The 14,058-nt window shown below is 43.7% G+C and overlaps 1 protein-coding gene across 3 annotated transcripts in view; it reads right to left on the bottom strand.

The window, feature by feature from the left end:
- The window catches only part of CPVL (carboxypeptidase vitellogenic like), a 120,534-nt gene that overhangs the window by 88,827 nt on the left and 17,649 nt on the right, over window positions 1-14,058 (bottom strand). For all 3 annotated transcript variants that reach the window (XM_040433569.1, XM_040433571.1, XM_040433570.1), the window contains exons 2-4: window positions 7,059-7,245; window positions 5,759-5,877; window positions 172-286 (exon numbers count right to left, since the gene is read on the bottom strand). In XM_040433569.1, coding sequence (XP_040289503.1) covers window positions 172-286; window positions 5,759-5,877; window positions 7,059-7,245 — 421 coding nt within the window. The remainder of the gene's footprint in view (window positions 1-171; window positions 287-5,758; window positions 5,878-7,058; window positions 7,246-14,058) is intronic.

Raw genomic sequence — 14,058 nt, 5'->3', positions numbered from 1 at the left:
ATCCGCATCCACTCAGAATGCATTGGGGCTGTACGGATCCGTTCGGGGCCGCTTGTGAGAGCCTTCAAACGGAACTCACAAGCGGAACCCCGAACGAAAGTGTGAAAGTAGCCTAAAATGCATAATAACATTTTCATGCAGTAAAATAGGCATAAAAGTGTGTTTGCTTACACGTCAGGTTCTCATTCACGACGTAAGGTCCATGCTCCACAAAGAGGCCAAACATGGATGTACCTCCTGGTCCCCCCTGCAGCCACAGTAAAACTGGGGCAGTCTCTGGACTGAGCTATAAAAGGAAAAAAAAAAAGTCAGTTTACAGTTAAGCCCTTAATAACACTACCCATTCCAAAATCTCTTTTAGTCAATTTTTATATTGTTACTACTACAGCCACTCACAGAAATGAAGAACCAGCCAAACTAAATAACCAGCAAGCTCATAATATGGTGTGGTGACACGAGTTAAAAACCACCGTGGTTTACTGTATATTGGTTCCCGTTACACATTAGGGACACACACGTGAACTCCTATTCTTCATGGTGGGGATTAGGGACATCTACTGCCTACAGGCATCATCATAGTATTTGCAGTATTTTCACCCTATGTGCCCAATCGTGTCACTTGTCCCTATTTAGGCACAATGGACATGCTCATAATGGACAGCAGCCATCTGATATGATCTATTTGACATCCAAGATACAGTCAGGTCCATAAATATTGGGACATCAACACAATTCTAACATTTTTGGCTCTATACACCACCACAATAGATTTGAAATGAAACGAACAATAGATGCTTTAACTGCAGACTGTCCGCTTTAATTTGAGGGTATTTACATCCAAATCAGGTGAACGGTGTATGAATTACAACAGTTTTCATATGTGCCTCCCACTTGTTAAGGGACCAAAAGTAATGGGACATAATCATAAATCAAACTTTCACTTTTTAATACTTGGTTGCAAATCCTTTGCAGTCAATTACAGCCTGAAGTCTGGAATGCATAGACATCACCAGACGCTGGGTTTCATCCCTGGTGATGCTCTGCCAGGCCTCTATTGCAACTGTCTTCAGTTCCTGCTTGTTCTTGGGGTATTTTCCCTTTAGCAAGTAAAATGCATGCTCAATCAGATTCAGGTCAGGTGATTGACTTGGCCATTGCAGAACATTCCACTTCTTTCCCTTAAACTTTGGTTGCTTTTGCAGTATGCTTTAGGTCATTGTCCATCTGTACTGTGAAGCGCCGTCCAATGAGTTCTGAAGCATTTGGCTGAATCTGAGCAGATAATATTGCCCGGAACACTTCAGAATTCATCCTGCTGCTTTTGTCAGCAGTCACATCATCAATAAATACAAGAGAACCAGTTCCATTGGCAGCCATACATGCCCACGGCATGACACTACCACCACCATGCTTCACTGATGAGGTGGTATGCTTAGGATCATGAGCAGTTCCTTTCCTTCTCCATACTCTTCTCTTCCCATCACTCTGGTACAAGTTGATCTTGGTCTCATCTGTTCATAGGATGTTGTTCCAGAACTGTGAAGGCTTTTTTAGATGTCGTTTGGCAGACTCTAATCTGGCCTTCCTGTTTTTGAGGCTCACCAATGGTTTACATCTTGTGGTGAACCCTCTGTATTCACTCTGGTGAAGTCTTCTTTTGATTGTTGACTTTGACACACATACACCTACCTCCTGTTGAGTGTTCTTGATCTGGCCAACTGTTGTGAAGGGTGTTTTCTTCACCAGGGAAAGAATTCTGTGGTCTCCTGGGTCTTTTGGTGTTGCTGAGCTCACCGATGCATTCCTTCTTTTTAAGAATGTTCCAAACCGTTGTTTTGGCCACGCCTAATGTTTTTGCTATCTCTGATGGGTTTGTTTTGTTTTTTCAGCCTAATGATGGCTTGCTTCACTGATAGTGACAGCTCTTTGGATCTCATCTTGAGAGTTGACAGCAACAGATTCCAAATGCAAATAGCACACTTGAAATTAACTCTGGACCTTTTATCTGCTCATTGTAATTGCGATAATGAGGGAATAACACACACCTGGCCATGGAACAGCTGAGAAGACAATTGTCCCATTACTTTTGGTCCCTTAACAAGAGGGAGGCACATATGCAAATTGTTGTAATTCCTACACCGTTCACCTGATTTGGATGTAAATACCCTCAAATTAAAGCTGACAGTCTGCAGTTAAAGCACATCTTGTTCGTTTCATTTCAAATCCATTGTGGTGGTGTATAGAGCAAAAAATTTTAGAATTGTGTTGATGTCCCAATATTTATTGGGATCCCTCAGGAGACCGTCCGCCACCTCATCAGGAGCATGCACAGGCGTTGTAGGGAGGTCATACAGGCACGTGGAGGTCACACACACTACTGAGCCTCATTTTGACTTGTTTTAAGGACGTTACATCAAAGTTGGATCAGCCTGTAGTGTGTTTTTCCACTTTAGTTTTGAGGGTGACTCCAAATCCAGACCTCCATGGGCTGAAAAATTTGATTTCCATTTTTTAATTTTTGTGTGATTTTGTTGTCAGCACATTCAACTATGTAAAGAACAAAGTATTTCAGAAGAATATTTAATTAATTCAGATCTAGGATGTGTTATTTTTGTGTTCCCTTTATTTTTTTGAGCAGTGTGTGTATATATTCACAGAGCAAGTCTTGTATATATATTCACAGAGCAAGTCTTGCAAGACTTGCCATATCATGGGTGAATAAATCACTGCTGTTTTTACCACATATTTGGAGTGCAGTCCTACTTTTTCGTCTTTATACTTTTGGGGTTTGCCGCTGCCCTGTGTTGGACCGTGCACCTGCATTCCGGTTGGTGCTCCCACTGGACTTTTCCCATATATATATATATATATATATATCTATCAGTATTTTCGCCTCTGCAAAGTTTCCTCTTCTGATCCCCACACTGTAGCTAATGTAGATTATTGCTGGGAGTTCTCTATAGCCGCCTATTATGTTCCCCCGTTACCTTTCAGTGCCATCAGCGTTTCCCCTGTGGCGGTTATCTGACATCACGGCTGGCCTCTAGGGTAGGTCGGCAGCCACTAGCGCACATGCAGCGGGCGGGGCATGTTGTATTTAGACCAGCATTCGGAGCGGCTGCCTACGGCCATCCTAGTGCCAGGTAGATGCTGTCCGCACACCATCAGTGGCGGACGGTGTTTTTCTCCTCTAGAGCCAATCTTTTTTCTGCTCTTGATGACTTGGGGGGAAAATTACCCCCCGCGTAGAAACGAGTTGAGCGGTTTATATTTTCACAGGCTGATCTTGCTCTGTGAATTCTAGATAGGAAGCACTTAATCCACTTGCAGGCAGTTAAGTGCTTTAGGCACACAACAGAACCTTGGGCAATTGGTAGCTTGCGCTTCTTTAACCAGTATTATATAGCGCTAGTATACGGTTATATAGAGCCTCACCTGCATGTACCTGGCCGCCTACTGATAAGAGACTTTTTCCAGGGTGCGGGTGCCCACAGAGAGGACTCTGAGTGCCACCTCTGGCACCTGTGCTATAGGTTCGCCAACAGTGACCTAGAGGCTTTCCAGATATGGCGTCTTTAGTAAATACTTCTAATTCTGCAGAGAAAAACAATTCTGAAAAATGTTCCCTCATAACTCTCTCTTGTGCCCTTCCCTCTGTTAATGAATAAATTGTCAGCTGGGTGTTACCAGTTTGAAGGGGGGATGGGGGTGTCCCTAGGTATGCTCAAACTGTCACATTACATGGGGACACTCTTTGACAAGGGAAATGGTAATGCCTTCATTCAAAAATGCTCAGCAGGAATAACAGAAGAATGGCCCAGAGGAAAGTCGGGGTTTAAACATGGAGCCCACTAAGAAGCTGAGTGGCTGCTGTTTGGTATCGCCAATCACAGACATTTAATTGCCTTGGTCAATCGTAACCACTGAATCTGAGGGGTGAAATCCCAGAAGTGCATCGCCGTGATCGAGGGAGCAATGTTCCTTAGCCATGCCTGACAGTTTACCTTAAACATTTTTAATACTTGTAAAACAAAAAAACAAAAAAAAAAAAAAAAAAAACAACAACACACACAACCTAAAGACCCTCTATGCTGCTTTTTAGCATGAAAGTATACTTCTTCGAACAGCCTTCATTTCAACCTACAAAAAACCCGAACATTTAAAGGGGTTGGTTCATCTGGGATATTGATGGCATATAAGACTCGCTCCTCTCTAGAGAACAGGGCCCCCAAGGGAAAGGGAGCGCACTGGACATCTATGGGAGTTCTGAAAATAGCCAAGCAAGCGTGCTCATCTGTTTTCGAAAGTCCCAGAGCGGCGAATAGAGAGAGTGCACCATACAAAGGCGGTCACCTCATTATTCATCACTATGGGGCTGCTAGAAAAAGCAGAGTCGATGCTTCGCTATTTTGAGAACTCCCACAGCAGTGAACGGAGGGTGGCAAGGCTGCTCTTTGTTCACTTCAGGGAGATAGGAGTGGGTCCCAGACATGGGACCCGCGCCCATCTGACACTAACGGCATATCCCAGTGATATGCCATCAGTGTCCTAGATGGGAATACCCCTTTTAAGAAGAATCAGAAAAAAACTGGTGGACAGAATACCCATTTCATATTACAATAAAAAAGTGAAACAGCGCCATCTGCTGCAGATACTCAGAATAACTAAAGACAAAGCCATTCACTTTACATCTACATTTGTCTATACAGAGTCCTTAAAACACGGAGTGTTGATAACATAACTATGTAGTTAAAGAGCCCATTTTCGGCAGTTTTTTGTGGTGGTGGATTTCAGCCAGATCAGCTGCAGACCCTTATGGGTACTGGCATGCATGGCATATAAGCCGCAGATTTTTCACCACGGAATTGCAGGTGGAAGATCTGCAACGTTGTACAGAGACGGCCAAGTCAACTGCATGATGTGTAAAAAAAATATACATAGTAAATTGATCCTCAGTATTGAAATTAAATCTGCAACATATCAATGTATGCTGTGGATTTCATCTTTTTCAATGCAGAGGATAAAGTCTGTGGTATATCCACAGCAAAATCCACGACAAACCCGCAGGCAGCACATGGAGACTTTGTCATTCTGCGCTGTGTGGCTGTACTCTAGAACAGAGCTTCCAAACCGCGCGCCATATGGCTCCCTGTGGGTCCAAGGATATTCCAAGGGGCCACAGGTGAAAATTCCATAAATGGGGGTCTACGGCACAAGATTAGGTGGCTACAGAGTGAAGAAAACAGAACTGACTGAGAAAAGTAAACAGAAATAAAAAAAGAAAAATAAATTAAAGTGAAGAAAACAGAAATCAATGAAGTAGAGTGAAAAGAGAAGTGACCGGAAAAAAAAGAACACAGAAGTGAAGAAAATAGAAAAGTAGAGTGAACAGAGACGGATCCCCAAGCGCACTCTAAAGAATGTCGCTTCCTTCTTCCTCTCAGTTCGGATCTCCACCCCTGGGTACCCGCTAGGACAGGGGGGCCAAAGGGAGGAAACAAGGTTGGAAGGCGGCCAGGGTTGGAAAAAGATTGAGAATTAATTCTGTCTAGAGTGAAATATTATAGGTAAAAAAGTTGAATAATCCAATTCCTGAAAATATTAGACAAGGATGGGATTCTACACTACACTGGCTCGGTGGAAGGTTTCACTGTAGAACAAGCTCCAGAGTCTTAGGACCTCCTGTGCTCCACAGGCATTAAAGCTTCTGGATGCATCCGACGAGATACTGGATATAGAAGGCAGTCAGTGCTCGTACCTGTGCAGGAAAAAACCAGAAGAAGAGGTTGCTGTCGTAGGTCTTGTTCACAGTGAGGTATCCCGAATAACTCTTGACATTTGATCCTGGCAGTTTTCCTACAAGGCTTAACTCACGTGCTGAAATAAAAGAGTAATTACTTATAATTATATTAATAATTAATATTATAATAAAAAAAAATCCTGCCGATCTGAAAGTATCTCTTTATGACCCATATGTGTGTTAAAGATTTATCTACACAGATATTTTTTCTCTCTCTCTCTCTCTCATCTTATTGGGACAAAGCAAGCACAGCTAACAGAGCAAACACTAGCATCAGGGCCCCTCCAAACAGCTGAAAGGTAGGGTGCAGAGATCGAGACACCCTCCCATCTAAAATAGAGGGCCTATCCTAAGAACCGGTCATTCATTAAAAAAAAAAAAAAAAAAAAAAAAATGGCTGCCTTCTTCCTACAACAGCTCCACCCCTGTCCACAGGATGTGTGGGGTATAACAGCTCAGCCATATTCCTTTCAATGTAGCTGAGATGCATTACCAGACAACCCATGGACAGGTGCGGCGCTATTTCTGGAATAAAGCAGTCGTATTTTTCTGATCCTTGATAAATGGCCTTTTATATAAATCCAACAATATGGTCTTGTGTCGCCATTTGTTGGTTGCGCCATTTGGTGCCTGTAATCCCATGTGCTTTGTGCTCAGATTGTGAAGTGTCGTCCAGTGGCTCTCCGGTTTTGCAATACAGATGTAATAGCATGCTGAGACTTGTAGTGTTTACACCAAATAAAGAACAGCAGGGTGGAGACTGCTGGAGCAGAGCAATGAGGTCAAGAGCTTCCAACACCAGGTAATGAGGTCCCCTCCTATTTTGCCCGGCCCAATACCTCTTTGGGATCTGTCTACACAGGACATAAAATGAGCGGAAGAGAGTATGCAGCAATTTTGGGTTACATGTGGATTTGTCATAGATCCGCTGGAGATCAGCAGCTGATTTCACTCTGTGCAATGCAAGGGATAAAATCCACAGTAAAAATGTGCAAGGTCAATTGTCACGCTGTAGGTTTCACAAGCCACGTTGACCACAAGTCAACTTCCAAGCGGATTTTTTCCACATGTGGACGAGATTTGGTACAAAAATATGCTGCAGACCGTCCATCCGTAAAATCCAGATGGAAGGACACAAAGTATAAACCCTGTGCGAAAATACTGTAAAACCTAAACTTTTAGTAGAAGAGATTATATCTAAATGACTCATTCACTGTAATATAGAAAACCAGGTGAATTTTGCCTCTTTTTTCTTTACCTTCATCAATTTTCCCGCTGTCCAGATAGGGTGTGAGAAAGAGAGGCTGCCCGGGATCCCCTTTAGTTGCTGGAGGAACCTTCACTCCTTTAAACAGGTGACTTAAAGAACTCCTTGCATATCCTAGCTCCAGGTTCCCAGCCATGACCAAGAGCGTCAAAATCCTGAGACTGTGCATTCTGCTTACCTGCAACAAGACAAAGATTTACTAGAATTATTCTTAGGGCTCGTTCACACAAACGTTTTTTTTGCATTCCGTATACAGGCCGTTTTTTTTTTTGTTCCGTATACGGAACTATTCATTTCAATGGTTCCACAAAAAAAAACAAAAAAAACGGAATGTACTCCATATGCCTTCCGTTTCTGTATTTCCGTTCAAAGATAGAACATGTCCTATTATTGCCTGCATATCACATTCCGTGGCTCCACTCAAGTCAATGGGTCCGCAAAAAAAAAAAAAAACACATACAGAATGTACTCCGTATGTCTTCTGTATCCGTTCCGTTTTTGCAGAACCATCTATTGAAAATGTTATGCCCAGCCCAATTTTTTCTATGCAATTACTGTATATGTCATACGGAAAATCGGAATGGAACCGAAAAAACACTACTGAAACAAAAAAACAAAACTGAAAAACGGATCCGTTAAAAACAGCTCACAAATCACTGACAAAGCCATACGGTCCTGTGAACAAGCCCTTAATTTGATAAAAAAAACTACTCAGAACTTAGCGGCTGCAATACTGTTCCATTCTGTGTACAATATTAGGGCTAAAGGCACACACTGGTGTCTATATGGCCCAGGACCACCATCAGGGCAGTGCTGAAAGTACTGCAGTCGGGCCCCCTAACTACTCTGGGCCCCTATCAGCAACCTCATTAATATTCACTTCAGTGCAGTGAATATTAATGACGCTGTGGTTTGGGAGAAGAGCCCACAGCCTTTTACTAAAGAAACAAAATTTACAGGGCTGTGTGGGGATTTTCTATACTTCGGGCTCATTCAGATGATCATAGTGTTTTGCGGTACTCAAATTGTGGATCCACAAAACACGTATACCGGCCGTGTGCGTTCCACATTTTGTGGACCTCACATGGCCGGCACTATGATAGAAATGACTATTATTGTCTGCAATTGAATAGGACTTGCATAAACCAGGATCAAAAATAATTCGCTTATCAATGAAAGGTCAGGCACCTGGTTTATGTACAATTAAAATAAATAAATAAAATAAAAAAAGAAGAATCTCTCTCTCTCTTTATTACGGGCCACGGAATGGAACTATGGATGTGGACAGCACACGGTATGCTGTCCGCATTTTCTGCGACCCCATTGAAAAGAATGGGTCTGCACCCATGCCGCAAAATTGCAGAACGGATGCGGACCCATTCATACGGTCGTCTGAATAAGCCCTTAAAGGGGTTCTCCTGGATTTACATATTAATGACATATGATAGGTCTTCAATATGAGATCGGCGGGGGGGGGGTCAAACTCCCACACACCCCCTGCCAATCAGCTATTTGAGGAGGCCACAGCACTCCCGTGAGCCCCGTGGCCTCCTCACAGCTTACCAAGTACATTGTATAGTAGCTGTGAGACCCGCTTCAAATAGCGGGTCTCATATTGATGGCTAAGTCTTCAATATGTAAATCCCAGAGAACCCCTTTAATGAGCAGTTTTCATCACAGGCAGGATCTTAAATAAATTTCATATTACTGAAATGAAGCAAAAAATATTTGCGCCATTTTTATTGACGCCATTTATTGTACTATAATATTCAATATATTGTATGAGTTCTGATTAGAGGGATAAATACTTTATGATATTTAACAGCACTCTCAGTAGCGCCGCAGCCTTCTCTTAGCCTTCCCTAGGCCAGTGCTTCTCAAATAGTGAGGCTCCGTGAAGGGGGGCTCGTTCAGGGCCGGCCTTTGGGGGTGTGCGGGCTGTGCGGCCGCACAGGGCGCCATAGCAACAGGGGCGCCGGGCGGCCGACAGCTCGCAGTGTAATATGCGGCAGGGAGATGAGCGCTTCCATTGTGGAAGCGCTCATCTCCCGTCTGATCAGAGGCCGGCGCTGGACGCGATGTACGGAGCGGGGGCCGGAAGAGGGACTGGGAGGAGGAGCTGGGGGCCGGCAATAGCGGTGGGGCGGTGCAGTCACTGTACTATAGCCCCGCCCCACCGGTATACTAATATAAAATGTATTATTGAATTAAAAGTTATTAAACATGCCCCCCTCACTCCTAATAGTACCGTATATCCGAATTTCTTCTGTATAATGCCGGCAGGCGGGCCGGGCGGCCGGGGCGTCCCTCAGTGATGTCACGTGCCTGAACCGCCTGCTTTATGAATGAAGCAGGCGGCGCAGACAAGTGACGTCACTGAGGGACGTGCCGGCCGCCCGGCCCGCCTGCCGGCATTATACAGAAGAAATTCGGATATACGGTACTATTAGGAGTGAGGGGGGCATGTTTAATAACTTTAAACGGCGGCGGGCACACGGAATCTGTGGATGGCACAGTTAAGGGGTGGGGGGGGGGGGCATTGTGGATGGCACTGTTATGGGGTGGGGGGGGTCTGTGGATGGCACATATATAAGAGTGCCAGCCACAGATCCCCCTCATAAGTGTCCGTCATCCACAGATCCCCCCATAAGTGTGTGTCCGATCCACAGTTCTTTCTTTTTTTATTCTCTTATACGTTAATAAGGGTACAGTGTTATGCAGAGGTGTACTTATAACAATTTTATAGACAAATGATACTATTTACATTTGCGCGGGGGGCGCAAAATGTTTTCTTCTTCCTAGGGGGGGCATGACATAAAATAATTGAGAAGCACTGCCCTAGGCCAAGTAACGACACTCAGTCACATGGCCTAGGCGCAACTGAGATGAATGGGGTTGAGCTGCGATACCAAGCACAGCCACTATACAATGTACAGCGCTGTGCCTGGTGAGCTGTGAGATGGCTGTGGCGCTCGCAGGAGTGCTGGTGCCTTCTCAAACAGCTGATCAGCGGGGGTCCCAGGTGTTGGACCCCCACGATCACATACTGAAATTGTTCCACAGTTATGTTGTGTAAATTGAACCAAGTAGTAGGCAGCAGCCTTACTTACTAGGACTAGTGTATAGGAGGGCTCTATAGTAAACATAGGATTTTCTGTGCCCAAGTACTCTTTTCTTCACAGGTATAATATAAAAAATAAATAATATTATTATTATTATTAATTACTAGGGATGTAACCTCCTGGCACTCTGGAAGTAATCAATTGGAGTCGGGTTCCCACCCCGTTCAATCATAAAATAGAAAAACTCCAGTTGTATTGTGAGTCAAATGATATTCTGTTTATTTTGCGGCTTCAAAGTGACGTTTTGGCCTAGATGGCCTTTATCAAACCAATGCCGCTATAGGGAGCTGTGTCGGTATGCACTGCGCTAGGCCGGTAATGGCGTGTGTTCACACGCCTCTCTGGGGATGCTCGCAGAATATCATTTGACATACAATACAACTGGAGTTTTTCTATTTTATAATATTTACTAGGTACAGAAAATCCTCTTAAAACATTAGAATACTTCTATACAGTAGTGGGTAAGGCTGCCGCATGCTGTACAGAAGGTTTGAGGTTCAATTCCCAGTATATACCTATGATACATATTTTTATTAAAATTTACAGCAGAAGAATAGAACTTATTTTCTGGCTTTTCTTACATTTTGTTTAATGTTATTAAAAAAAAATAAAGGAGCAAAAACCATTGCAATAAATGTGTTGTAACATAATTACTATTAAATATCACAAAACGGTATTTGGTATCTCTGTAAATCATAGGAGGTACAGAGCAATGAGTAAACTGCATGATGGCTTGTGGTTTTTAATAACGACCACAGCCAGAAAGCCATTTATGAAATTGCATATGGAGGTAAACCCAGTAAGCATATAACATTTAGAAAGCTGCAAGAAGCAGGCACGCCAAGTCTCCGAGGCAAATGCTGTAAGGGTATGTTCACATTTTCAACACGAATACCAGTGCATATTCCGTACTAACATGACAATGACAATTCTTGAAGACATTTTCAAGTGGAGAAGCAGTGGCTAGCCACATGCTGATTCACCCCAGCATGCAGATTGGCAGCAGTATATACACCTCAAATACACAGCAGAAAGTTTAGGCTTCTTCTAGATTTCTGCAGTTGATTTTCAGAGAAAGCGGCTGCTTTTTCACCATGGTAAATCATCAGCCTGAACATGACGGCCAGAGACATGGAATAAGGGGGACATTTATCAAGACCGGCGTTTTCACTTGCACAGCTGAAGGATGTGCTAAAGTCATGCTATGGTGCAGGCCTCGGCATAGAGACAGAGTAATAATGGAGTGAAAGAAGATAATGTGCTAGCCCCGCTGGTCACGGCCTCTCTCACCACTTCAGAAAAATGGCGAGTCACAAGTTATTCCACAAAAATAATGCGTAAATAGCAACATAAATATCCCCCTTAGGCCTCATGCACATGGCCGCTGTGCGGCCGTTCCGTGCATTGGGGACCGCAATTTGCAATTTCAAGTTAACGGGTCCGCATCCGTGATGCGGAGAGCACACAGCCGGTGCCCACATATTGCGGCCCGCAATACGGCCACAGCTGGGCAACGGCCGCGTGCATGAGGCCTTAGTGTCTGGTCAAAAATCAGTCTCATCACAGAATGAGGAAGACAATTAACAAACAGGTTTCGCGCCATGGATGAGCTATAGTTAAATTCAATTTTTTTATTTATTTAAACCTATCTTAAAGGAATTTTTGGTGGTGGAAATTCTTTCATGCCTTTATATACATTAGACAACTATTCTATGATCTTGCAGTTTTCACTCTGATCAATAAGCCTCACAATAGTCTGAAACTTTCTGCCTATGAAGACAATGTAATGACTTCTGAAAAGTGATCTGTAGAAATGAGGATTACAAGGACAGGCAACAACTCTTTATAGATAATACAGTCTCCAACATTCACAATAGGTGATGTTGCAGCTTATCTACCCCCCTTCCCTGCACAATGAGCACAGCATGCCCACAACAATCTCCCATACAAGTCACTGAGTCCTCTCCAGACTTCATGTTCTTATGGTCCATGTGGGTGCTGTGAAGCATCTCTCTAAATGCTGTTAAAGAGGTATTCCAAGATTTTTACTTTTAATGTCATGTTCCCCTGGCCTGGTTACAGGGTGGGATAGTATTCTATGCTCGCACAGCACTGGTGGGAAATTCATTCTCACACATACCCTGTGATGATAGAGTGCAGGGGGCAGGCCATGAACAGGTTTTATCACTGATGAATGACATGTTCATTGTTGGTTGTATCCAGGCTAGGATCATGTGCACAATATAAGGGTTCGTTCACACGACCGTGCAGTCTTTTGCGGTCCGCAAATTGCGGATCCGCAAAACACAGATGGCACCCGTGTGCCTTCCAAAATTTGCAGAATGGAACAGGAGGCCTATTATAGAAATGCCTATTCTTGTCCGCAAATCAGACAAGAATAGGACAGGACTCATAATTTTTGCCGGGGAACGGAGCAACGGATGCGGACAACACAGAGTGCTGTCCGCATCTTTTGCGGACCCATTAAAATGAATGGTTCTGTATACGGTACGCAGAAAACAGCCCATATACGGAACACAAAATATGTTCGTGTGAACGAGCCCTAAGGCACGTGATCCAGGAAGTGTCTGTAGCATCAATTGACCGGAAAGCACAGCGCTGGCCTGGCAAAATGTAATATTTATCAATGGAAAAGTTTTTCACATCAAGGGGAGGGGAGACATGAAATTAAAAGAAAAATCTCGAAATACCCCTTTTAACAACAACTCAGGGAAGACAGGCACACCAATAATCAAGTACAAAAAACTGAATATGCAAATATACAACCAGAACATAAAAATCGAATATAAAAAAAAAAAAAAAATATCACTATCTGGTTTTAAATAGTAAAACATTGTAAGGCTAATTTCACACTTGCGTTTGGTGCCGATCAGTCATGGATCTGCACAGACAAATCCATTCAGATAATACAACCGTCTGCATCCGTTCAGAACGGATCCGTTTGTATTATCTTTAACATAACCAAGGCTGATCAGTCTTGAACACCATTGAAAGCCAATGGAGGGCGGATCCGTTTTCTATTTTGCCAGATTGTTTCAGTGAAAACGGATCCGTCCCCATTGACTTACATTGTGTGCCAGGACGGATCTGTTTGGAAAGCGGAATGGAGACGGAACGGAGGCAAACTGATGCGTTCTGAGCGGATCCTTTTCCATTCAGAATGCATTACAATGCAAACTGATCCGTTTTGGACTGCTTGTGAGAGCCCTGAACGGATCTCACAAACGGAAAGCCAAAACGCGAGTGTGAAAGTAGACTAAGGTCTATTGCACACGACCGTATGGCTTTTTCAGTGTTTTGCGGTCAGTTTTTCTGACTCCTGGCACTCCTCTGATCAGCTGCTCGGCAAAACCAGAGTACTCAGCAATGACGCCATGTTCAATCAGTCATACGGCCTAGGCACAGCTCAAGTGAATGAGGCAGAGCTGCAATACCAAGCACAGCCACTATACAATGGACGGCGCTGTGCTTGGCAAGTGGGAAGATGCTGCGGCACTCACCAGAGCACTGCTGCCTCTTCAAACAGCCGATTGATGGGGGTGCCGGGTGTCAGACCCTTGCCTGATCTGACGATTGTTTTTAATATTGATAACCTCTCTTTTCAGATTTATGCCCAAATAATTAGGAAAAGTAGACCACCTGTGTGCCAAGGAGATGCCAGTCAAGGATGAATTACTGTAGAGGCAGACATGGTACTTTTATAGAAGAGTCCAGACTGCATTCAGCGGTGGACTGTCATGCTCAGTAGCTTCACTGCTCCCTTACCCTATGCTGGCATAGTGCTCTCAAAGAGCCAATGAAGAGGGCCAGAATTCATAGAAAAATGTAACTATATCTCTCTAGACCAG

The sequence above is a fragment of the Bufo bufo genome, chromosome 5, assembly GCF_905171765.1.
Source record: "Bufo bufo chromosome 5, aBufBuf1.1, whole genome shotgun sequence".
In the NCBI taxonomy this organism is placed as follows: Eukaryota; Metazoa; Chordata; class Amphibia; order Anura; family Bufonidae; genus Bufo; species Bufo bufo.
Note: the sequence above shows the minus strand (reverse complement) of the source record. Positions and strands in the feature narration are given on the sequence as shown.